The sequence below is a fragment of the Caloenas nicobarica genome, chromosome 1, assembly GCF_036013445.1.
Source record: "Caloenas nicobarica isolate bCalNic1 chromosome 1, bCalNic1.hap1, whole genome shotgun sequence".
Classification (NCBI taxonomy): domain Eukaryota; kingdom Metazoa; phylum Chordata; class Aves; order Columbiformes; family Columbidae; genus Caloenas; species Caloenas nicobarica.
This window is the reverse complement of record NC_088245.1, coordinates 27440138-27466032: the sequence shown is the minus strand read 5'-3', so window position 1 is coordinate 27466032 and position 25895 is coordinate 27440138. Positions and strand designations below refer to the sequence as shown.

Below are 25895 nucleotides of genomic sequence, written 5' to 3'. Positions count from 1 at the left end.
TCAAGGGAGACTCAGGCCAGTATATTAAATATTGTAAGAGAATTTAGGGACCCAATAAGCAAAGCAGAGATGCCCGTTCAGTTAAGTGTTAGCTGCTTAATTGCATATTTACCTAATCCTTACAAACACAAAACATGTGTTTAATGTAATGATTCAGAAGACTGCAGATATATTCAGTCTTTTTGGTTTCCTGAATTTGCAGTGGCACAAGCCTTTCCTGATGGTTGGCCCTTTCTGAAGTAGAACTTTTTTTTTTTTTTTTAAATGATAATAGCAGGGTTTTTTTTTTCATGTTACCCACCCTGTTGTTCAGACAGATAAGAACCTTTGGTTTCAGTCATTCCACTATCTGTAGCTTTTGAATCCAGGTCTACTTCATTCAGAATTTGCCCATCCTGTTGGGTTTAGGGCATTCAGAAAGGAGATACTGTCCAAGCAGGAATGCAGAAATCTTAAGACCAAAGGAAATATGACTGTCATGTGGTAGGCAGGGGGACTTGACTTCCTGGACTGGTTCCCGGGAATGTGTACACATATTTTGCAGGAGTTTATTAAAATAATGCTGGCATCAGGGACTAGAATCTTAGTGCAGTCTGGCTTTCAGTGTAGTATATCGTGGGGTTGTTGTTGTTTGTTTGGTTTTTTGTTGTTTTTTTTTTTTTTACAAGACATAGAGTCAAGTTCCCTTTTACTGCTCTTTTTGTGCCCCCATGAGTTTTGGACTTCCTTACTGCTCATTGACTTCAGAAGAAAGATGCAATGGAATGTTTTTTTTTAGCCACAGCCCAAGGCTTGGGTGGTTGTTTTAGGATATGGGAGCTGTGCTTGAATCCCACTCCCCAAGCAGGGGACCTGAATCTGATTTCCCATTCTGCACCCTAAATAACTTCTGAGCTTCTCAAGAGTTAGGGAGAATCTAAGTAAACTATCACTTAAATTTAGCTTGCAGCAAAACAGGCGTTTTCTCCACAGCATGTACACTTCATTAAAAGTCTTAAGAGATTATCCAGAACAAGGAGGCAGATGTCTACCTAATGCTGGGAAAGGTTAGCCCAGTAGCCTAGAAAATAGTCTGAACAGGGAATTTAGTGAGGTTTTAATTGGCATCTCAATTTGGGCACTGGCTGATTTTGTATTTATTGCTATTTTGCATAAATAATCAAGACATTATTTACATTAATTAAATTCTGTGTTTTGGGGAGTGATGAAAAGTTTTACTTTTTTTTGCTTAGATATGAACTACTTGTTTCACCAAGGAATTTTGAACTCTGAAGAAATTGTACACAATTTCTAAAAGATTTGAAACAATGTAGGTGGGAGTGTTTCCCCTACCCCCCTCCAAAAAACAAAAATAGGTGCTTTAATTTTTTTTAAGGAGCAAAATAATTTTCTAGGATATGAACTCACTACAACATTAGTGAAATTTCAGAGTACTGAAATTTCAGTGTTATTTGCAGAATCTTTATGACAGCGATATGGCTATTGCCCTGTATCTGATAAGACCTTTTATGAATATGCTGGGGAGAATTCCAGCATCACCTGCTGTCCTCAGGTGTCTTCAGTATTTTTAAGGTCTCTTGCACAATTTCTTCCTTTTTTAAAAATTCTATTAATAAATTCTAATATAGGAGTTTAACTGTCTTAATATCTTCCCCTGTTTAGTTTTCTTTTAATTATATGGAAAGGGGAAACTGCAACAGCAGACTTTTACTGCAACTAAGTCTCTGTGATGTTTGACATTTTCCAACTGTGCATGGACAACAACTGATAAGGGTACTGGTTACTAATTTTATCTCTTAGATAATTTGTTATTCTCATCCCTCCTTAGTTAACCTTTCCAAGAGGTTCTGTTCATAAACATCATCCTTCTTGTAGTCTTCTGAACCCAGCCCTAGCATTCTAGAAGGATGTCAGCAGTGAGGTATAGTACAGAACAGTTACTTCTCCTATTTTGTGTCAGATATAACACATCACAAAATTAGATTTGACTCTTCATCCCTGTTAAGTTTTTAGGCCTGTTTGCCAAGAATGTGACTGAGTGCGACAGATAAGATGTTTGTGCTGACGTTGGCTTCAGAGCTCGGGAGTTTTGGGCAGTGGATTGTGAAGGAGAGGGGAGGAGATTTATACTTCTCTGGGTTCTGCTGTTTTGTTGGGAGATCTCAGAATTTTGCACCGAGTAAGCACTTCTCATCTTTCAGGAACTGGATTGAAAAAGGCTGACGGAAGTTTCACCCAGTAATGTTTGATTTGAAAAGCAGCTTATTTTATAGTTAGGATGATACCTTTTGTTGAAAAACGAGTATTTGACAATAAGCAAAATAATCTACATGAACCATAGGAAATAATGTTTTTCTTATACAGGAAACCATTCCTTTGCTTAGGTATAGCTGTCTTACTCTGTGACACTTTCTCTCTATTGCTTATAAAACTGAGGGTCTCTTGCATACCTCATGATCATAATGTGTGTGAAATTGTAGTATTGTGCATTAATCTCCAAATTAAAATGCTATCTTGCCTTATAAGGTGGAACACAAATGCTTCAATTCATCGTAACATCAGCTACATTTACTGTTTACTTTATCAAAACTGTAAAAGGTCTTTAGATACCTGTTTGAATGTCAATGAGCTGCCTAACTCTTCTGTATCAGTTATTACAAATGAGTACATGTAAGTTTATATATGCTTCCTATTTCTTAAGTTTTCCAACAGTTGCATTAGGACATGAATGTCTTCAGATCCTTCCCAACTTAATTTAAAAGTTCTAAGGTTGGCTTGGGTAGAGTTTTACTGGTCTCTTCCTCCTCAAGGAAGCTGTTCTATGGATACAACATTTTAAGAGTAATTATATTTCATTCTGCTTTGCTATCTCACCTTGGCAAACTTTATCCCAAATAGCTCCTTTGTCTAGATAAATACCAGCTTTTTTTGTGAGCCATATCTAATAGCAGAAAATACCAAAACTAGGCAGATCGAGGAAGGGAAGCTTAATGTTGCACTCGCCCTAGAAAGCAGTTTGGGTAAAGCAGAAAGACAAGCTCCCAGTATCCTGAAGCCTTGCCAAAACTATTCTCATTTTAAATATATCTTCACCATCTCAAGAGTTTCTAGTAAGGTCACATACATAGTATGTTGTCATCATCTTCATGATGTCAATCAAAACCTAAACTTCTTTGCATGAAATACTACTTAAGGCACATCAACACAAAAATGTTTCCAGAGCAGCTTCTTTACTATTGCCCCTCAAAAATATTTAAATTCTTCAACATTTTGGATTTTCTATTTTTTTTGTTCTTCTGTAACATTTTGTGTGCTCTTGTTTGATTTATAAAGGTTTGTTATTATGATAAATACTACAGTATTTTGATTTTCCTGTATGTTGTTGGTGTGTAACATTTAATATGACATTCTTTGTTTAATTTTTTGTAGGTTCACTATTATGAGGATGGTAATGTTCAGCTGGTGAGCCATAAAGACATACAAGATTCTCTAACAGTGTCTGTAAGTGAACTTTAGAGACCTTAGTGTGTATATTGAAGTGACTTTTTAATCTAAAAAGAGAAGCAAGCTTAAAAAAACCTCAGAAGTTTGGAGGCTAGTTTGCTCTTCTGCCTGAATGGGAATTAATGTTCTGATGTATAGTTTTTTTTATGTAACGTTTATTACTTCTACCTATCATGTAGTTACTGATTTTAAAGAAAAAAAAAAAAGGGTGCTTCCATGTGGCACTTATAAGCTAAGTTAACTTTGAATGTAAAGCTTTAATTAGATTGCTGTCAGTCTTTCTACCCTTCTGTTGTATTTAAACTTTGGTCTGCAGAGTGACCTATACAATTAATTTTTGAATAGGAAGGAGGTTTGAATTATAATAACCCACTTAAGAAATACAAGCTCTAGGAGATTGCCTCCTTTGCTCACTAGAAGACCAGTATGCTAAAAATAGTAAACAAGTGCTGCCAGTTGAGGAGGAGTAGTGGGAATTCTGTCTTCATTTCTTCCCTGCCTGTAACTGGTGCTGTCAGTCTCTTGCTTTTCTCTACAAAAAGACCTTTCAGAGATGCTTCAGCTTGTGAAGCATAAGACACTAACATAAAGCATAATTTTTTTCTATTTATTTCCAAATTGATCATTATGGTAATAAGGAGGAGGTAGTAGAAATAAAAATTGTTTGGAAATAGTACCAGATGTAAGAGTTGGTAATGTTGAAACATTAACAACTACTACTTTTGAAATAATGCTTCTCTTGCCTAAACAGTAAGATTTTCTGTTGGAGCATTCTTTAATAAAACTTAAGTCAGCCTGGTTAAACTGGCAAAGGGAAATTGTAAAAGTGAACAATATAGAAGTATTTCAATGATAATGACTAGAAGTGACCAATTTGGCGCAGAAGCTCAGTTCATCAATAAAGATCATTGTGTGTTCATATAAAGCAATACTTGTTGGCTTTGGAGTTACAGTAGCACCATAAAGAATGGGGGAGTGTTGCCAACTGATAAGGCTTCTGGAGCTGTAGATATAAAATTACTTTTGACCCCCTAAGCAAAGGGATCTGTTTAGTCTTTCACTCAACCAGGAGTTGCTTCAGGGAAGACTATGTGGAAGAAATGCTCCTTTCAGTAGCTTTTGCTTCACTTTCTGTTGGGAAGAAACTTAATCCTGTTCTGCAATTTAGTAAAGCAGAAGATCAACGAGTAGAAAAACATCTTTTACATGACTTTCCTACTTCCTACTAGAAAAAAGCAAGTATGTTGCTGGTTACCAATTTTTAGCCTTGGTTTTGAGCTTCATAGAGGGCAGAGGCTGTACAGGTTCTTAGTTCATGCAGAAGAAACAGTAAGTAGAGTAAAAGGAGCCACAATGATCCCTCTTTGTTTGGCAGAGAAATAATTTTATATCATCCATGAGCATAACTGAAATAAAGAACCAAAGAGTCCTCTTGTTGCCAGAGCTATGAATAATTTTGCTGAGTGTTATGTTCCTATCCCTAATTTCTCTCTGAGACAAATAAGACCTCACACCTCTGAATTCTTCCTTTCATTAGCAGAGCCCTTGAAATTATTGCTTCAGTTCACTGAAAAGTCAAAACTTTCTCACTTGTTCTGCTTGGTCTCTGCCTCCTCCTTCATCTCTCTCTGTGGTGTCCAGGAGCGCTTTCACAGCTGGTCGCTGCAGCTTCACGGAAAATTTGGACCAGTTGTAGTTGAAGCTGTGGTAGCTTTCTTCCAGTCTCTGAGAGATCACGTGGGGCAAGAACACTCTTACCTTTCAACAGCCTCTGCAAAAGTACCCTTAGGAATGTCTCCAGCACCAAGCTGGGAGTTTCAAAATTCATGAGCCCTCACTTCCTTCTTGAGACTTCTTGCAAGCACTTCAGCTAACTTGTGTCCAGATTGACAGGTCATTTTTTATTTTTGAAACACACACTTGCATACTTAAGGTTGAGACCCATAGCCAAGAAACTGTTTATCAGTCATGATGAAAATTGGGCATTGTGGTGTGTTGCACCCTCATTTTTGCAAGAGGTATTTGGGGATGTTTTTAGAAGTTCAGGTATATAAAGTCTAGTGTTTGGCTCAACTTAGTCTCCAGATTCGGAGTGTTTAGAGGTGAACAAATTTGTTTTGGTTTTTTTTGGTTGTATTTTGCATGCTTTTCGGCTGCTGTTCTTTAAGTTTTCCTGAATTTGTACTGGAAATTTAATGTTGATAATATCTGTACTCCACATGGTTTTAGAGACTTGCACGTGTGCACTGTCATATTTCAAAATGCTGTTCTGTTCCATATGTATTTTTATCATATAATAGAATTTTAAATAAGAATATTTTAATGAGCTCCATGGTAATCTTTATGCTTGTTGCAGTTGGACTGTTTTTAATTTTAATAGAATATAATAATAAGGTGTCATATGCCTTTTGATTGAATGTTTTGTTCAGTTTTGGTTTAGCTGCTAAAGGGTCACATGTTCCCGTGGAGTCTACCTGACATCTCGTAATTATAGGACAAAACATAGTCCAGCTGGTCTTAGAATCATACTGTACATCAGTCAGACCTAATTCAAATTCTCTTTCCCTAGAATGAAGCCCAGACAGCAAAAGAATTTGTAAAAATTGTAGAGGCTGCAGAAAATGAATATCAGGTATGTTGGAAACAAGCACTATATCCTACATCCTACTATATCCTACCATTTCTTAACCAAAGCTAGTATTCTATAATTAGTGAGCTTGTGATATTAAGATAATGCAGTTCCATATAAATATAAATACATTACATGCTGCTATTAACTGTATCCTTCTTTTCCTTGCCTTCTGGTGATTGCACTCACCTATTTAATGTAACATTAAAGTCATTTTTTGAGAGCAGAAAAGTCTCTAGTGATCAAATATCGTCAATTCTGATCTCTTTCAGTATTAGTGCATTCCTTAAGTGGATTTTTTGTACAGATTCTGTTCAGAGGCTACTCTGTTAGACAGCTTTGCTAAATATGACTATAAGCGTTATCCATTTCAATTAGTCATTTAAAGTTAGGAAAGTATAACTGGTTTAGATATCCTGTGTAGAAGTGGATTCGTGTTCATTTATGTCTTGAACTTCAGGTAAATTTCAGAGACCATCTTCTGTCAGTTTTTAAAAATATGATCTTTAATAAAAAATTACTATGTGTATGTCATATGCATTATATTTGAGTTTATATAACATTGTGGAAGACTTTGGTGTCTGAAATTAATGCTATATGATGTATGAGCTAACTCTGATCAGCATCTTATCCATGCTGCTGCTGAAGCACACTGTGGTTTGCTGAAACACCTCGGCTACAGCCAGGCTTATTGCATCTGTCTCGCTCATTTTCTTCGTGTAGTTTCAATCAAGATCTATCAGCTTTCCTTCATAAAATATTATTTTAATTTAGTGTGTTTTAATTTAGCCTGTTTAAGGGGTGGAGGTAACAGACTACTCAGTCGTTGAACTTCTTGGATAGCATTCTAGTTCTGTTCTTCATGTGTGTTTGTTTTGTATGACTTTGTTTAACAGACTGCTATCAGTGAGAATTATCAGACGATGTCGGACACTACTTTCAAAGCCTTACGTCGACAGTTGCCAGTTACCCGCACCAAGATTGACTGGAACAAGATCCTTAGCTATAAGATTGGAAAAGAGATGCAGAATGCTTAAAGTGAACATTGCATGACTGGATCATTTTAGTGTCCTTGTATACAAATAAAAATTATTACAAAAAGTATTTGGAACTGTCAAATCACCCAGTCAGCATGGGCTTTTGCCATTGAAATCACTGTAAGTAGTTTGGTTAGAGCACAAAGCTTAGCTAAATGACTTTTTTTCTTTTTCTTTCTTTTCAGAGGGTTGCAACTTCAGTATAGCTGAATATCTTCCTTTAGAATTTCTGTTGTACCTTTATTTTTTTATAATGAAGAGACCATGCCTTTAGTTTTCAATTACACATCGAGAACAGTTTGAAAAATATTTTTGCATATGATAACCCTTTCTCTTGCTTTCATGTGAAATGGACAACTTCCAAAATTTGCTGGATTCCTTGTGGAGATCAGTAATGTGCAGTTCTAGGTCAAGGTCAACATGGAGTTAGCCATAGGTGCTGTTTTGAAATCATCTATCTTTTCATTGTGTGTAAAATTGGGAGAAGCATTTTCTATATCATTTAAACCTTTGAGAATACTTATTAGCTAGCTCCATGGTAACTAATTTTTTTAAAAAGAAAAGGCCAAGGTCTAACCGTGTTTTAAGATTTTGAAATTAAATAAAAGTACTTATTCAGAAATGCATTTAATGCTTTGTTCCTGAAAATTACTTAAATGAGCTCAAACTCAATTTGCCCTTGAGGTTTTTTTTTTTTAATCATGAAGCTACAAATGTATTATAACAAGGCATATTGTAATATATATAATCCTGTACTCATTACTATGTCTATCAGTTTATTTTTTTTCTTGGATTGAAATGTACTAAAATTCAATGTGACATTAAAATGCAAATTTTCTATTTATTTGAGTATCAGATTGCTTTCTGATATAGCCTGGTTTCGGTGTTTCTCTATATTTTTAAAATACTGCTTAAAACAGCCACGAACTGGTGGCCTGTTGGCTATTCTGAGTATATTTGCATATTGTTGTAATATAATCATCCATTGTTTCCATCTGCATTTAAGAAACAGCTACATATGGAAGTCTACTTAAAACAGGTATCTTTCAGCTTCGTTTTGGCTACAGAGGATGGAAGAAATTACAAGACCAAAAATAGCACATTTGTCTGGAGAATACTTGCCCTGTCTGAGGTATCTTGTACTGAAAATAGACACCAGGTATCTAAAAACACAAACTTCATTACAAATGCTGCGTAACATTTCTGCAAAGTGCATTGATGTCATTTTTAATTGGATGAAAACCTGTTTTAAAATATACTACCTAATAATATGCTCGTGATGGAAAAGTAAACCAGTAAATCTAACACAAAGGCTTTATGTCTTTGTTTACAGCATGATCCAATTAATTACTTTGAACTGTTACGTTACAGCATAGCAAGAGAAAGAGTTTAGGCTTGTACGGAGTATAAAAATGTACAGACAAAGCAGTCTGAGTTGTAATACTTGAGTTGCAATAGCAATACCGCTGTGTTCTGTGCTTCAGTGCTCTTAGAAAGGGGTACAGAATTAACTGAAGTTCTTGAATTGCTGCTACTTTACAGTACTAAACTGTATAGTAGAAGAGTAGGATTTGATCTACCGCAGTCTTCCGGGAGAGTTGCCCTCTTCAACATCTTTGTAAATCAGCTATTGAACCACATTGTTCTTTAAAAGAAGGCTTATAATAGCTGGATGTGAGCTAATAACAGATGCTGAGACCATGTCAGTCTTAACTAAGATCTAAATACAAGCCTTGTTTGAAAAATTTCTTTCAACATATTTAAGAACAAGCTAAAAATGAAAGACAGTGAATGGACAGTTAGGAGAACTGTTAATGGACAAAAACAGTGCAAATAACTTTTCTAGCTGTTAGAATATTGCGTATGACCGGAATCAGCACTGGCTAAAAGTCAGAATGCTATTTTTCTTACCTGAAATAAAAAGCTAGTTTTAAATATATTCATAATAAAGAGGTATTTTACTGTGAAGTACTCTATTACTGTGTTTCTCTCTCTGCTTATTCAGTCCTGTGATAGTCTTAATTCCTTATTTTCAAAGGACAGTATCCTACAGGTTCAGTTCTACTAGTAGGTGAACATAAGAAGATTTGTATTACTTATATTTTTTCCTGTTGTGTTAATTTTCAGTCTGTGGGATAACTTTACACCTTGAACATCAAATTAAATTATAGCTTCAATAAAGCAATTTATAAGTAAATCAGCTATTCTGTTACTTTTTTGAACTGGTATGCTGTATCCTATTTAGGGGTAACCACTCCCCAGCTGAAGCTGACCTGAGTTTCAGCTGAGGCATATGGCATACCTGGAGTTCTTGATTTCTCTCAAAATTTTGGATGTCACTTGCACTTTTTTGTTCCTACCCCTTTTAAAGTGGAGAACTTTAGAACTTGCTTGGTAGGCTTTAGGGTATTTTGTGTAGGTAAAGCACTTTCTCTGAGAAATTTTGCTGTGGCAATTGTCTTAATGTGAATTACTATTTGTTTATATTCTATTTTTAAATATAAAGACAAGCTTTGTATTGTGAAATGTTGATGTACTAGACATTATGGCTTGTAATATGGACTTGTAAAATGATTGTGTTTATGAAGTGTATTACATCTTATGCAGCTTAGTGCCCCTTTATATGAAGGAATTTTTAACTTATGCAATTAAGCAATTGCTCTTCCTGAACATCTGCAACAGGAGTGACAATTCTGCTTTCAAGTTCTCCTTAGCTGCCCCTTTTTTGTATGTCTGTCTTTAATCCTGCAGGTAGAATTAAACTTTAAAATCGTTGTTAATTTTGGTTACATCACTGCTGCTTCTTTAAGCTTTCTTTATGCTTTACACGTCAAAAGCAGTTCTGGCGGCTGGTCCCGCTGGGAGCGCTGCAGCGCAGTTCACTGCTGAATGGACACTCAGCCCAGGGTTAAAAGTGTTGCGTAAGACTCAACATCCTTCTAGATGTGTTCTCTTTAGGGCATGACTCCAGCCGCATCTACACCAGTGATGTAGTTTTGTGCAGTTTGGGAGTAAATCCTTCTCGTCCCCACTTGCCACATCCCAGTTTGGCTGACAAAAGCAGATTTGTGCTCTTGAGTTCAGTTCTTCTGGAGAACTGGGGACTGGGCTCTGGGTGTGCACCAGGTGCCTGCCAACTCCTAATGGTGACCTGGGTCTGTAGCAGCTGTTTCCTTCAGGCTTGAAACACCCACGTGTTGAGGATGTCTGGAGGATCAGATTAGGCATGGCCTTCCGATCACCAGACTGTATATACTGTAGGTGTAGAGGTTGAACATCAGCTGTTTGATTCTACAGACGCACTCCTGTCGTACTGAATTGCTTGCTGACCCAGACGTAACTTCTGCTGCATTTGTTTACGGGAAAGGCTGAAACTGTTCTTCCTCTGATGCAACTGTAAACTAGGTTTAGATTAAACTTAGTTTGTTCATAACCTTGAAGTGTCAATTTTTGTGTGATAGTATCAACTCTGTAATACATCCGAACTGTTTATTTTGGTGGAAAGGAGAAAATTCGCATTAGATTTAAACAACAAGAAAAAAAATATTTTTTTTCCCCACAGCTAAAGGAAAGGAACTGTGAACATGTACTTGATTCCTTCTGTGAAAGTGAATACTTGGTAGGCAATATTTTCCTTTGCCACTGTGATTGGCTTACCTGTAACTGGTATTGCTGAGCACAGGAAGGGATAAGAGCAGTAGCAGTTGCCTTAAAGGATATATTCAGTAAACACATTTAGACTTCTCTGTGCATCGTTCCTTGCAAATCGATAAAGTTGTGCAGGGGAACATGTTAGGTTTTTTTCCTCTTGAGCATGTAGGGACTTTTGCCTGACTAGCTGTAGTTTGAAATAACTTCAGATCTGAAACAACTTCCAGCTTACGGGTTGTAAGTGTGCCTGCTAAAGTAGTATTTGGTGGTTGGGTTTGGGGGCACACCACTACATGCTAATAATGACTTGTAGTAAATACTCATTTCTGTTCTGTATTTAAATATGCTTAATATTTTTCAATGTCAAGTGTATACCGAGTGCAGCCACTGTGTAGGCATCAGTGAAAGAATTGAGAGTGCTTCCTTTAATAAGTAGTTGCCCAGTGTGCAACTCAAAGTTTGAGTTACCCTTCAAGATTATTTCAGAAATTACTTAGGAATTATAACAGCTTTAGCACAACACTGTGAATGCAAGACAAGTAGTGTTGTGAGGAGGGGTTCAGAAAAACGTGCTCCTGATCTCTTTCTTAACAGGTATGCTCAGAGGGGTTGCCAATTACAGTGCAACAGCCTCCCAAGGCAAAAGTCACCTCTGGTGGTACATTTTGGTCCCATAGGGTAAAGAAGGGATTCGATATCCACAGAGCAAATGTCCTTATAAGTGTGCAAAGGAAAGCCAGGCGGTGTCCTTTTTTGCAAATGAAGTGTTCATGAACCTAACTGAAAAAAATCACAGCCACAAGCTCTCGAGTACAGAAAAAATACTTGTCTTTCATTATCTTGGGCTGTAGTGGATTTAAAATATTTCCCTTCTGCCTGCTTGAGCTGCCTCCCTGCCAGACCAGGGTGCTGGCTGTCTTGGGTAGGGGATGATGGGAGTGTTGTCTCAGACTGGGCATCTGCTGCAGAAACTGAGTACCAAAAGTTAGGTGCCCAAAGGAAGAAATGTTCAAATTCTTCCTGCGTGGTGAAGATGCCAGAAGGGCCCATCATGCAGCAGGAGACCAAAACATAAGTCCTGGGATTTGGGATGCCGTCATGCTGCCCTTTCCCAAGTAAGGCAATACATCCAGTTACAATGCAAGATCTGTCAGTAAGATTATAAGAGGTACAAGACTGATCTATTATGACTTTCCGGGCAGAGCGCTCACAGCAGCCGCCTTTGGTCCCCTCTTCTGTGGGCTCTGGCCTCTGCTGCCATCTGCCTGGGCACATGGGCTGTGCCTGAGCCCGGCCTTGCCCCTGGCACAGCACAGCCTGGTGCTGCTGCAGCTGTGCTGCCCAGCAAAGCCTGGCCTAACCCCCGCAGAACTCCTGAGGCTGCCGCCCCAAACTCCTCTGTGACCCTTCTGTTAATAACCTGCTATTTGTACGTAATCTAGCACGTGATCCTCTTGTCTGTTGGTCTAACTGTGCAGTAATAACTTCCACATAATTTAGAAATGTAAGAAGGAGACTTGGAAAACTAGTAAGTGAATTACAAAATAAATCAATATTCAAAAGACAAACAGGTTTTTTAATACATTTCCAACTTTGCTTTTAGCTGCACAAGCAACTGGAATAGAAATCTGAGTCTTCAAGAGCCATTAGCAGTTTTAAACTAAATAGCAGGAAGAAAAATCTGCTTCCTTCTTTCCTTTTACATGATGCTGCAGCGTTAAGCCAGCTTTCAGATGCTTTAAAACTGGTGAGCTCTGCAAGTCTTTCACTTCATTGTAAAAATAGGAACATGAGGTAGCAAAAATATGACAATATGACTGGACAAAAAAAAAATCGTGGTTAAAGACTCCAAAGTTCAGATATTCAATTGGAAGATTTATGAACAATAGTGGTGTCAGAAATCTTGAAATCCTTGAATGGAAAGCAAAAACTCATCTTTTTATTCCACGGTGTGGCAGGATCAGCTGCATCTCAACCATATGTGGCAGAACAGAGACTTGTCTGCTCTGAATAATGATAAAGATTGTCCTTTCTCTCCAAGTTCTTGTAGAGCTTTGGTAGTATTAGTATTATGGTAGACATTAGGAGAAGTTAAATTTTCATTGCTGCTTCTTAACCTCTTTTAGCTGTGGGCATACAGAACAGCTTGTTCACATTTTCCTTTTAACAGGTTTTACGTATTTGAAGAGCATCTCCAGACTATGTAGCTTTTAGGCTGAAGATGGAATCCAGCAACTCTAATTTCTACATGAGATCCAGTCACTTCTCTACATCCTGCTTTTTTTTCCCTGTTCATTTTGAGAAGCTTGTTTTTTCTCTGCATATTGTTCATTTTGGTCCTCATGATTAGCAGGCTCTCATGATGTTAACATAGTATTTGGATTTGCTTTTGCTAGAATCTGGCCCTGAATGCTATTATATTCTCTAGTGTTGTCTTCATCAGCAATTAGAAGACTTCCGTTATAATTTTAAAGCCCATGCTAAATTAAGGAGGAAAAAAAAACCACCAAAAAAGCAACACGACCAACTACTGCTAGGTATGTGTGCCTGATGTTATGCTTCTCTACTGACAAAGTAGGCGGTGGGAGTGTACAAAAATGAGGCAGTTCTGTATCCTAATGCTGTGGACCAGCCAGCAAATGGATTCTGAGCTAAGAGCATCCTGGAAAGAAGAGTCACGGGCTGCTTGAACTTGTCCAGGGTGATGAACTGCAACCTCATTATCTGCGATATTTGTGCCAACAGCAGGCACTTTGTTTAGCAGTACCTTGTAGGTATTGGTCAAAACAGAGGAGCTGCAATGTGCCACCCTCTTTAGTGCTAGGCATTACATAATATATTTTTTTCCTACCTTTTTTTTATGTGGAGGAAAAGAAAAGGCATCAATGATCAGTCAGAGTTGACAAGGCAGCCTAAGCTAGGAGTCCAGGAGGATAACTTGTTCTGTTTTCAGACGCACTGAAGTGCATCTCACCTCTCTTTCCCTAGTATAGCTGATACAACATCCATGCAAGCATTTTCCATATGTCCCAGCAGTTCTGTGTGTAGGGATAGGGACAGGTAGTATCCTCCACCAAGCGAGCCAGAACTTCTCATAAAGTATCAGAAAAGACTGTGTCATTCAAGAGCCCATTTAAAGTTCCTGTAGGCGTGTACTGAGTACGTAAAGCCCTTTAGCTGTCACAGATGTCAGGAGCCAGCTCAGTTGCAGACAACTAGACCTGAGAGATGCTGCTAAGAAAGTAAAAGCCATATGCTCATGAAGAATTGAAGTGCTGCTCCTGTTCCTTTGCTGCAAGGCAAAGACAGAAGTTGCTACGTAACTGATTCTCTGGGTGCACAAGAATCCGTTCAAGTCAGTAATGAGTAGGTGTCCTGTCCCAGTTCGTTACTAAACTTAGTGAGCCGTCATCTTCCATTTAAGAACTTGTCTAACACTCCTTAGCTCTTTCAGCTGGATACTGTGTGCCTTGCAGTCCTACCAGAAGTTGGTGTGACCAGAGTTACTCTACCTGAATGTAAATGAAGAACGCAGAAAGTGCCAGTATGTAATTTCCCAGAGAATAAATCCAGCTACCTGATACTTCACCCTCCTGATTAGATCCTTTCAGACATAGTAAGGTTGCTACCCAAATTGGAGCTGCTGACACAGTGTGTTAACCCAGTGCCTGCTGTCAAAACACAGATGATGACAAGGTTGAGGAACAGGGCAGTAGCAGATGCAACCTTGGCAATCCATGATGAAGGATTGTTGTTCTAGGAAAAATCAAATTTCCCAACAAAGTAACAGACCCAGTGTAAGACTTTCCAAGATTATCTATAGCAGTGGATTTTTCACTCCAGATGATGGGTTTGCTACAATCATGTGGTCATCTTTGGTGGTGGAGATCACCACAGAAAATGAAAACATGGGAGCAGCAACTATTCCTATGCCCTTTGCTCAGAACCTCTTGTAGTCTATTGATGAAATTGTAAGGAAAAAAATCCTTCCATGTAGCTATTTGTGCCTGCCAGCAAGGTTAGGAAATGCTGAGGGGAAAGAATGGCAGTGTGTGGGTGAAACTCCCTGCATGTACCCACCAGGGTTTTCATCTCGTCCTTCTTCCCTGCTGCTGTGCAGAGGAACTGATTCGGTTAGCAGGGTGAAGACAAACTGGCCTCATTAGCTGCTCTGATTATGTCTAACAGAAAGTGGAGTGAGCCAACACGGGAGTCAAATGTAAATGGGGATTCATCAGATGGGCTTTTGTCTGGAACTGAGGTGGAACGGAAGAACTCCTGTTGGAGCAGCAGAGGGGAAGGTAGGTCACTAACACCAATTAGCCAGAGCAGACTTGGGGTAGCCTGGAGGAGAGGGCTTCCTAAGGATTTAAAATCTCTGCACAGAAGATAAAAGTGCAAAATAGAAAAACTAAAGCCTTTGGAAACAGTCTATATATTGGGACGCAAAAGGCCTAGCAGCTGATATTCTGGGAGGTGGGGGGAAAGAAAATGTACAAGTATCTCTAGTAAAAGCAAAGGGAGAAGCACAAGAAAGCCTTCTCTTCCTTTCCAAAAATGGCCAAAATGCAGAAGCAGGAATTAAAACTAGTCCTGTTTCTAAAGGACAATGTGTGGAAAGGGCAGGGTATATTAAGAAGGGAAGGAATTGAAAGCCACTCAGATAACTACCAGCTGTGTGCATCGCTCTCACCAGCGCACAGGACATCCCTGATGCTGGCCTGGTCACCTCTGTCGCACCTCTGGCGGGAGACCTCACAGAGAGAACGAGTCCGAGAGAAAGAGCTTCCCAGAAATACTGAGAAATATTCTCACCAGTCTGTATCTGTGTAAAGCACTGGTGTAAGAACTGCTGTGCTCCATTTCTGTCTTCAGAGCCGTTGCAGAGCATTTTTGTGCCAGAGCTGAGCCTGCCGCCCTGACCTCGGTGCCTTCTCCCAGCCACTGCAGCACTCTGCTCACCCTACAGCTGCAGAGCCACCACCCTGCTCCCCATGCTGCAGTTGCTGTTGGGATTTAGGAGGATTTCGTCTCCGTGTAATCCTCCTTACAATCCTCCTTTGCTATGGGTCTGCTCGTGTTTCTCACCTTGGGGCGTGCAAGCCCGGAGAAGCTCAGATTTGCGGAAGTACTTGCTTTTTCAAACTGATGTCAGACTGGAGTTCAACAAGTATGATGTCACGAGTATTCAGCAATGCCCAAGATCCTGTATTATAGAATCACAGAATGTCCTGAGTTGGAAGGGACCCACAAGGATCATTGAGTCCAACTCCTGTCCCTGCACATGACAACCCCACAGCTCACACCATGTGTCTGAGGGTGTTGTCCAGTCTCTTCTTGAACAGTGTCAGGCCTGGGGCCGTGACACCTCCCTGGGGAGCCTGTTCCAGTGTCCAGCACCCTCTGCGTGAAGAACCTTTTCCTCATGTCCAACCTGAACCTCCCCAGCACATCTTCCTGCCATTCCCTCGGGTTCTGCTGCCATTCCCTCTAGTTCTGACTGTATTATATATAGTGACTATATTTAGTGTTATTCCTTCTCTATCACAGCTTTCTGTTTGCAAAAGAGATTATGGAAATAGTCCATATGAAGCCTATGAAGTACTTGGTACTATAGTGGCAAGCATCATGAAAGAAGCCATCAGGGAATGAACAACACTGTATCTATAGCAGGATTTCAATAACGGGTACTAAAGGAGGCCAGGGATATGTACTGAATAATGGGACCGCAGGTATCAACTGGCACTTGAGTACAAACAAACCTTGTCCTTAACAAGCCGGTGGGGTATGTGAGAAATACAAAGTGTTTCCTGGGGCTGCAGGCACCCACCTCACCCCTACCTGTGTAACAGTCTCAGCTAAGCCTGTCCAAGTACGCTTGGCTGTGCAGTAAATTCAGAGCTGTATGATAAGAGATAATAAACGAGGTATAAACTAGCAGTAATTTATGACAAGGAAACTTATTTTGCTTTGGACTTAATGACACTTGCAGGCACGAGAAGAGAATCTTCCCAGACCAGGAGGGATTCCATCACCTTACTCTTCTGTGCTCTTCACAATCACAAGGAGGCTGAAATACAAAAATGTTCTATAAAAGCATCTCTATAACGTAGAAATCACCTAGGTCTGAGTTTGGCTAAAGAGCACACAATCTATTTGAATAATGTGGAAAAAAAGAGATATGAACTATTCCGATTAAGAGGGGAAGAAAGGCCTACTGTGAAATCAATGAAATTTCGTCTTGAAACATGATTCAGGTAACAAATGTGAGCATCCCATTTCAATGTGAGGTATGAAGTTGGCACCAACACTTAATACGGAGTTTTGGTTTTGGATGTTGGGCAACTCAGGTGTCTGTACCAGCTTCATTCTCTCTTTCCTGCACCCATCACCTTCCCACACAGGGCCTGAGACAGGCTGCAGGGTCTGTCAGCTCTTGCTAAACAAATGGTTTATAGGCAAGGGCTGCATTCCCCAGCCTCCTTAGAAGTGAGAAACACTGCTCTGAGGTTATTCTGCTGCTTCATAAGCATTTGGAGAATGCATTATCTTAAGCCTTAGGCCAGGCTAGCTCTGAAATGTCACTTTTGCAGCCAGGCTGCTTTTACTCAAGAAATGGCCATCAGGGTTTTTCCTTTCCAGAAAGGAAAGGAAAAACCTCCTCTTTCTCCTTAACAGACTACACCAGGGTTATCAACAAAGTTTTCTGTTCAGGCAGATATTATTTTGTACATTTTCTCACTACATATCATCAAAATATGTTTCTCCTTTTTCCACAATATTATAATCTAAATATAGTGAGGTAAATGTAATTTGGGATAGTGATTGTATCATTACTAAAAGAGGAGGCAGGATGGACTGGATGAAAGGATGCCATGAGAAACGAATTTGGATGTGAAGAACGACTGCTGGGTACACAAGAGAGAATGCCGTGAACCAGCAAGAATGTAGATCAAGCAAAACAGACTGAAGAGCAAAGGAGGGAAGAAAGCAGGGTATGAAGAACCTAACATGTAAGACACACAATTGTTCTGTTGTCTGAATTTAAAGACAAGAGCTCATGGAGACCTTCATCTGTGGAGGGAAAAAGAAGATGGGGGCTCCATGTTGTGCAGAGAGAGGTTTTCTCACTAGTGATGCACTGGATGGATCTGAAGAGCTGAGACGAGCAGGCCAAGGAGGAAAGAACTGCATGGGGCAAGGTGAAAAGATATTTTGGTACTTGATTTTGCAAAGGCTTAACAAGATTTCGAGCCAAATCTAGCTGCGATATAAGGAAATTGTGTGCCATTTGGATGCGACCTGCTTCCACGGCAGAGGATGTGCTGCTTGCCCCATCCGTGTCTGCCGGCGGTCAGAGCCGTTCTCCTCCGCAATAGCTGCCAGCCTCAAGCAGCAATAATTATCTGTGCGTGAGTCAGCACTGCGACTGCTCGATTTCCTCCATCTGAATTTCTGGAGATTAAGTTAAATATAATTGCCAGTGGATTTCTGTGTTTCTACCAACGTGTAGCTGGTAAAGATGCTGTGTTGACAAATGATAGGGGAAAAATAAACTATGCACCGCTAATTGTAGGTTTCAGAGGAGAGAAATTGAGACCTTTTTCTCTCTTAAAAAGCTTTGTTTATTAAATATAATATCAATGCCCAGCAAATTAAAGATGACTCTTAAGAAAAAATGGACAAGATACCGAACAACGAAAAACATCTGTGTCTTCTCCACCTCCTGCACCCACAAATGCATCTCCTTCAAAAAAGAAAAAGGGAGATTTATTGTTTGGCTCCAGTCCAAGGCATGGATGGGGGGAGCTGAGCTCTTGTCCTTTTCCTCGACCTAAACAGGGGAGGGAGAAACCAGCACTGGTTCCCTCTGGGCTTTTCGCCATCTGTCTCTGGCTCCCCATTTCTCTCACAGCCTTGTTTGCCTCCCGTGACGTACAGAACGTGTGTGGATGCAGATGCCAGACTCTGACTTGCCGAGAGCTCTTTTTGACCAGGGGCCAACCTCACAGCTCGCATGATTCCTTTATGAATCCTCAGCACGTACCATCTTGTACAAACACCGACGTGTCTTGGTCCACCACCTGATTTTTACAAAAGGTCTTCATAAAATGCCTCAACGAATGCATGCAACCACCTACTTTGTAAAACTATGTAAGGATTACTGGGCATTTTTTCCTTGGATTAAATAAACAAGCAAAACAAACCAACCAAACAAAAAAAGTGCTTTAGCAAATGTGTGTGTTTGGGATGGGCCACTCTGTCTTGCACTGATGCTCAAGTGTGCTGTTGGTCAAGGTGGAATGAACTCCCATCTCATTTTTAGGGAGAAAAGTCATTTGTAAGGCAAAAAAAAGCAAAAGATGAAGACGGGTTTGGGTTTGGGTGGGTTTTGTTTTGTTTTGTTGGGGTTTTGGTTGGGTTCTGTTTGTTTGCTTTTGTTGTTAGGGTTTTTTTCATTTTGTTGTTGTTGTGGGGTTTTTTTGTTTTGTTTGCTTTGTTTTGTTTGTTCATTGGTTGGTTTTTTATTTCAAGCACTACCAGAAAATACTGAAACACTGCTCTGAGTCGCACCAACTCTTTGGTAACACCTTTCTTTGCATTCACATCTGATTCTTCACTGAGCCAGTTCTAACTCGTTTTCTGCAACTTGTCTTACAATTGAGGAAGCTTGTTGGTTGATTTTCTTGTCAGTAAAGATTAAAGCTACTTTCAGGCAGTCTTTCCTCCCTCCCCTACAGCTGCCCAGACACATTCTACATCACCCCGTTTTCTGGCAGAGCCCATGGTCACGGACAGCCCGGTGGGTTGAGGGGAGTTCGACTTGTCGGCGTTGTCTCCATCTTCCTTCGGTTTAAGCGGGTCTCTGGGTATCCGAAGATTCAGCTCCCTCAAACTCAGCTCTGCCGATTTCTGAACCGATAAAACAGGCAGAGCTTCATGCTCATGTTCCCACCTCCATACTGCTTTGGAAGTAATAAGGAAGATGGTTTTTTAAAGGTTTTTGACAAGTGGTGCTCGAGGCATGTGAATGCTTATTTGACTTTTCCTCATTAGTAATAGTGGCATATTTTTAAGTATCGCTGTCTTCCTTTAAGCAGAAGAATATTCTTGTAATACCATAACATCTCACTTTTAAGATGGGGAACAGAAACTTCAGCCTGGGCACACTGTTCTGAAGTCTGTAATTGCATACTTTTGAAATATTTTTGTTCTAATATAAATTGATTAAATTGTAAGTTAAGCATGAATTTTTATTTCAGTCTTTCTTAGCATATTTTCAGTTCTCCAGACTGTTACTAAGGACCGTGTGCTTTAGCTGAAAACAGATTTTTCGTATATGTTTAAGCCATTTTTTTCAGACTTGGCTATGGCTGAAAAGTGCTGCACATGGGATCCCATGAACTCTCCTCCAGTGCTTTCACTCGCATTGGCACGTTGTTTTTCACCATCACTGACTTCAGTTTAGACTGCCATCTCCAGTTCATCCCTGATATTGTTTAATATGTATCTGATACGTTTAATAGGTGCACTATATGCATATGTATTTATGTGTGTATTGATACACGTGTAGATATATGCATGCATGCATATGTATGCATATTGTTGGTTAATATTTATCTAGTTTAAGAGGTGCTGGGCATTACACTGCTTAGCTGGATCCAGTTGTTAACCAGGCGTCAGCTGAAGGTCAGGGGGATGTCTGGCTCCTCTGAACCAAGCTGACCATGTTTCCCAGCATTCGCAGATGCCTGGAGCCGATATGGGTCTTGTTTGTGCCCTTTCTGAACGTCCTGGACGATTGTGCCTGCCCATCTCTTGGCTGCCAATAAAACTGCTGCAATCTTGTTTTATAACTGGGCTCCAAGGGGATTGTACGTTATGGGCCTAGACAAAGTTATTGATCTCTGAAATGTTCAGATAGAAGACATTTTAAGGTTTATTAAAAATAAATAAATAAATACAATCATTGTAAAAACCCTTTAAAAACCTCATTACTTTGGATCTCGACCCATAAAAAGATTGGGTGGGCAGAATTTCCAGACTAAGCTTTTGCTGCATAGTGCTCCCACCTTTTCCTTCTCACATGCCAGCACCCAAGTTCAAGAACGTTTCTTTCTTCTGGAAAAAAACGATAATTTCACTGTACCTCATGTTTAGTAACTGTCACCACTTCTACTTCCTGATTTCATTTAGCGAAGTCATCAACAGTCGTATGAGAAACTAGGAACCCTGAACTCAGCTTATGGGAAATAAATTAGTAGCATTCACATTTATAGGTATTATTTGGAGGTAGGAACTGGGGTACCTGAGGGGTTCTGTGAGGAAGCACTTAAATGAGCGCAAGAACAGAGTTTAAAATCTTAGTAGAAAGGTAAAAGTCTCTTTTCAAAATTATTTTTGTCCAGTGATCACTTCAGCTGTGTTCTGTTCTGTCTTGATTTAGCAAATGAGTGCCTGGAGCCAGATGAAACTTAATAAAAACAAGTCTCTGTGCTGAACAGTTTGCTTTTTTGACTTGTGAAATGCATGTTTTAAGGCTTTGTGTTAATACTTGGCACGCCTTCCTACCAGAATTGAAAGGACAGATAATTTGCGTTAAACAGAGCCTGAACTGTGAACTTATGTTTAATGACAGCTTTAGTATTTAATAGGGACAACAGAAATGTAATTTGTCGTGTGAGTGCACCAAGCCAGTCATGAGTCAAGTTGTCCTAAGGGGTAACTGCTCTTCACCTCATGCAAACATTTGGGTTTGGACACATGTTTTTTCTTTCATTATTATTATTATTATCATCATCATCATCGTCATCATCACCTTTTGTGTGTAGCACCAAGTAGAAATCCATTGGAATGTGCTGCTGGGAGCCTGAAGAGCTGGACTCCCTTGGCAAATTGTTTTTTAAATACTTCACGCTCACTGTAAAATGCATCAAATTACTGCAAAATATAAATAACTGCTGTAATTCCAGGGGAAGAAGAAACAGTGGTGCTTAGAGGAAGAAAGGCAAAAAATTAATAACTGTGCTTTAAGTGGGTGCAGTTCACAGCATTTTGATCTTCTAGTAATACAGGGGATATAAAGAAAGTGTAGCTGAAGAAATCAACACAGTTCACTCCAGTCTTTCAATAAAAGACAGCTTAATAGAATGAAAAGCTTTTTATAAAAATACATTTTTAAAAAGCCCCATAAACCACTGCTGTCTTTCATACATAAAAGGAATTGATCACAGTTGTATAATATAAGCAATAATATCCTGAAAATTAAAATAGGTAGAGAAAAAATTATAAAAGTGACAAAATTGCCTTTTTTTACTAATCCATAAGAGAATGTGAGATTAATATTTTGAGTTATAAATAACTGCATGATGTAATAATGTCAACTTTTTCAGATGTGACTTATGTCTTAAGTGTTTGTAACTGGAAGGGGAAGCTAAAATATTTGAAATGTGGTTTTCTTTGGTATGTATTTAAACTATAAATGACCTTTTTGTAGCTAAAGGCCATCTGTATATTATAATTTTAAAAGTTTTGTGGTATATTAGCAGGAAAAAACTTGTGTCATTCTTGTACCAATATTCCAATATAGGGACTGCAGTCCTTAGATTGCACAGGACACAGCTTCAAGTTTCTCCATCCAGCTTCAAGTCCCATAGCACATTCTGGAAGAAAATATTTGTGAACCTTGATGCTTTTGCTGCTATGTGAGACGGTATCAATTCGTATAACTATAGATTTATTTTGGTATAATGTCTTTAGATATTGTAAACTTTCTGGAAAAGCTACTATGTTTTTCTCCATGGTGACTTTTTCATTGGCAGACTAATGAGTCCCGGGACACAGTGGCAACACCAGTTGGAAAAAAAATTTTTTGTTCTTTTGGTACTGCTTAAGAAATACTACCTGTTTCTTAAAATGCCAGAAAGTATTACCCTACTGGATCCTGAGTATAGAAACACGTGAGAAAGATCCAAACAAATTGCAATGTACACTGCATGCTTACTTAAATGTTTGTAATCTGTGTGACATCAAAATAAAAGTCGGGATCAGTTCTGTTTAATGGCCTATTTTTTTCCCCTTCTGTTGCCAAGACTAAATACCTTATTGAGTCATGGAAGAGGAAAAAATACATTTCACAAAAGTACAATTTTGTGACTTGGCGACTGTGTGTTACCAACACTATTTTAATAAGGCGCCCTTACTTCTCGTGCTATATAGTATCTTCCAAGGCGGGGGGAGCTTTAGAGTTCAGGGCTGCTGGGCATTGACCACACAAACACACAGAAGCAAAACTGTCGTTTTACACCGGTGATATTATCCATGCGAGACGCTTAGGCAAGTAAACTGCCTCTTTAGGCTTAAAGTCCTGTTGCATTGCGAAAATACCGCCTGAAATTCTTGTTTAAAATAGTAAAGACGTGGGGGGGAAAAAAAAAAAAAAAAGTTGCACGGCCTTGGTGTTGGTTTTTCTTCTTATTTTCCTTTTAATCGCCCTCTTCCCCGCAGCCTCTCGCCGTTTCCCCGCGTTTCATCATGCAGCCGCCGGGGCGGGCGGGCCCAGCCCGGCCGGGGCAGCTCCGGGGCCGCCGCAGCGCGGCGTGTGTGTCCGTGTCCGCGTCCGTGTCCGTGTCCGTGTCCGTGTCCGTGTCCGCGTCCGTGTCGGTGTCCGTGTCCGCGTCCGCGTCCCCCCCGCCGCCGCCTTGGGTACCGCGGGACGAGTTTTCTGCGCTCCGCTCTCCCTTCCCCGCCCCTGGGAGGCAGGAGGAGGAGGGGGAAGAGTTGCAAAGGGACGTGGCTTTGCCCAAAAACCCACCCGCCCAGCCGGAGCTGCGGGGGGAGGCCGGGGGTGTCCATTTCAGCGGGCGGTGCTCCGGGAGCGGGGGAGCCGGCTCGGGGAGGCGTGAATCATCCCGCAAACACACGCTGAGAGGTTGTGGCAGCAGAGAGCAGCGTTTGGGTCGATTTTTTTTTTTTTTTAAATTTTTTTTTTTTTCTTTCCCCAAAAAACATGGCTGAAGCTGGGACGGGCTTTTTGGAACAGCTGAAATCTTGCATCGTCTGGTCCTGGACTTATCTCTGGACGCTGTGGTTCTTCATCATGCTCTTCCTGGTCTACATCTTAAGGGTACCCCTGAAGATCAATGACAATTTAACCACAGGTACGGTGCGATCATCCCCGCGGTCCTTTCACCCTCGGGGAAAAGGGAAGGAGAAGGAGAGGTCCGGCTGCCCGCGGGGGAGAAAACCCACGGAAGGGCTCGAGTGTTCCGTCCCGTTAAGGGCCGGGGGGGTCGGGGGAGTAGGGTGGTTCTCCCCTTCCCCGAAGCTCTCCCGTTAGGGGTTGCCCGGGGTGGTGGGGGGTTCCCGGGATCCCCCGGGCTTTTGCGTTTTCTCCGCGGCACGTCGCTTGCTGGTACCGGTGAGATTTTGTAAGGGCTGGGTTGAGTAAATGTTAGCTTGTGGTTGAGCCTTGCCTTGGTGTAGTTAGCCCAGGGAAGGCTTGAAGGTACGCCGAGAGCTCAGCTGAGTTTCCTCCTGGAGGTGGGAGCCTTAAAGTAGTTGTGCTGCGGCAGGAACAGGCTGTGGAGATGCCAGCGTCACTCAGAAGGTGCTTCGTGGTGGGCAGAGGGATCATCTCCTGGTGGGGTGGCACTCTCTGCTGCGGGCTTTGCCCGCTCAGTGAGCCACCGGAGGGATGATGCTTGGTCCTGGGGCCAGCCAACCTCCTGCTGCTGCCCGGGTGTGCGGGGCACTGGAGGGGCTGCTCTGGCTCCCCCTTTGTGCTCTGAGTAGAGGTAAAGAAGTCAAGATAACTTCAGGGGTATAGGGCAAACTGGCTTTGCCCTAGGTGAGGCTTGCTGTTTTCTGGAGTTGTATTTCACGCTGGGCCTCTGCGAAAGGAGTAAACGTATTAATTTTTGACTAGCAGGCTCTTTGAGGAAAAAAACCCCATTATGTCTGGTTTTCAAGTAATGGCTTAAGCTGTTTATAATGGTTTTACAGCGTAAATGATGAGCAAAACTGTATTCCCCCCACCAAATGTCATGCTTTTTTCTGTACTTTTGAGACTAACTGGGAATTGTAGGAGCTTGAGCAAAAAAATGCAGCTTGTTCAATTCACAAGCCTAAGTCAGGAACAACCAAAAGTAATTTACATCTCGTGTTCACTTGGTCTCAATTTGTTTCCATAACAGGCTTATCTTTGATGTGGACTGAGTAAATATGTAAATACAAACCCATCTTCAGTTGCAGGGCAGTTCATTCTTTCTGGGAGCTTTCTTAGGAACAGGTGGCACAGGTACATATGAGGAATTCCAAAGGAAAATTATATTTGTGGAAAATTCTTGGTTGCTTTTGAGCATAAAAAAGAACTGGTTATTATGGGGAATATGTGTGGATTTGGGTAGTATATGGAGTAGAATTAACATATTTTCCTGTACCATTTATATTCTACTTAAGTATTTTTTAACAGGATTAAAACTTTTGTTTCTGGTAAAAATTAGATATCAGCTTATTCTTCTGGTGATAATAAATAATATGCCGGAAGATTAACACTGTTGCAATGGACTTTGACTGTTAAGACTCACAAAGGCAGTATGGCCACTACTGTATTAAATCAAAAGTAACTTACGTAGTTAGTGTTAGCCAGCCTGAATAAGGCAGTTATGTCTTTATCTTGAAATTGCTTATTTTTCCTTCCTATCTACTGTGATAATTTAATTTCCTCCCCACACACACACTGGAGAAGGCGATTTGTTTTGGGGGCAGATGAGATGTCACCCATGTGGCATCCCTCTTGCTGGGAAGCCAAATGTTATCTGAGCACTCTTTACCCGTCTTTCCAGCCTGTTCTTATTTGATAAGCTTTTGGCAAATCCAGCATCAACGAGGAATAATTAAAACAAAAGATTCAGCATACTGCAATTTTCATTTTAAGCGTAGACAGTAAACACAGTTAAAACCAGCTTTTAAATACAATTTTGTTCAAACTTTTTCAATATGTCCTTGAACAACTATCCTGTTTGTTCTGATGTTGCTGCACACTGGTTAGAACAGGATGTAATTCTTGTTAC

At 40.3% G+C, this 25895-nt stretch overlaps 2 protein-coding genes across 3 annotated transcripts in view; both read left to right on the top strand.

The window, feature by feature from the left end:
- The window catches only part of CAPZA2 (capping actin protein of muscle Z-line subunit alpha 2), a 31135-nt gene extending 23121 nt beyond the window's left edge, over positions 1-8014 (top strand). For both annotated transcript variants that reach the window (XM_065642420.1, XM_065641617.1), the window contains 3 exons: positions 3430-3501; positions 6074-6136; positions 7030-8014. In XM_065642420.1, coding sequence (XP_065498492.1) covers positions 3430-3501; positions 6074-6136; positions 7030-7170 — 276 coding nt within the window. In that variant the 3' untranslated portion in view covers positions 7171-8014. The remainder of the gene's footprint in view (positions 1-3429; positions 3502-6073; positions 6137-7029) is intronic.
- Positions 8015-23715: 15701 nt separating this feature from the next.
- ST7 (suppression of tumorigenicity 7) overlaps positions 23716-25895 on the top strand; it is a 151487-nt gene continuing 149307 nt past the window's right edge. Inside the window, exon 1 of the mRNA XM_065643481.1 lies at positions 23716-23981. Within this exon, the coding sequence (XP_065499553.1) occupies positions 23831-23981 (151 nt within the window). The 5' untranslated portion in view covers positions 23716-23830. The remainder of the gene's footprint in view (positions 23982-25895) is intronic.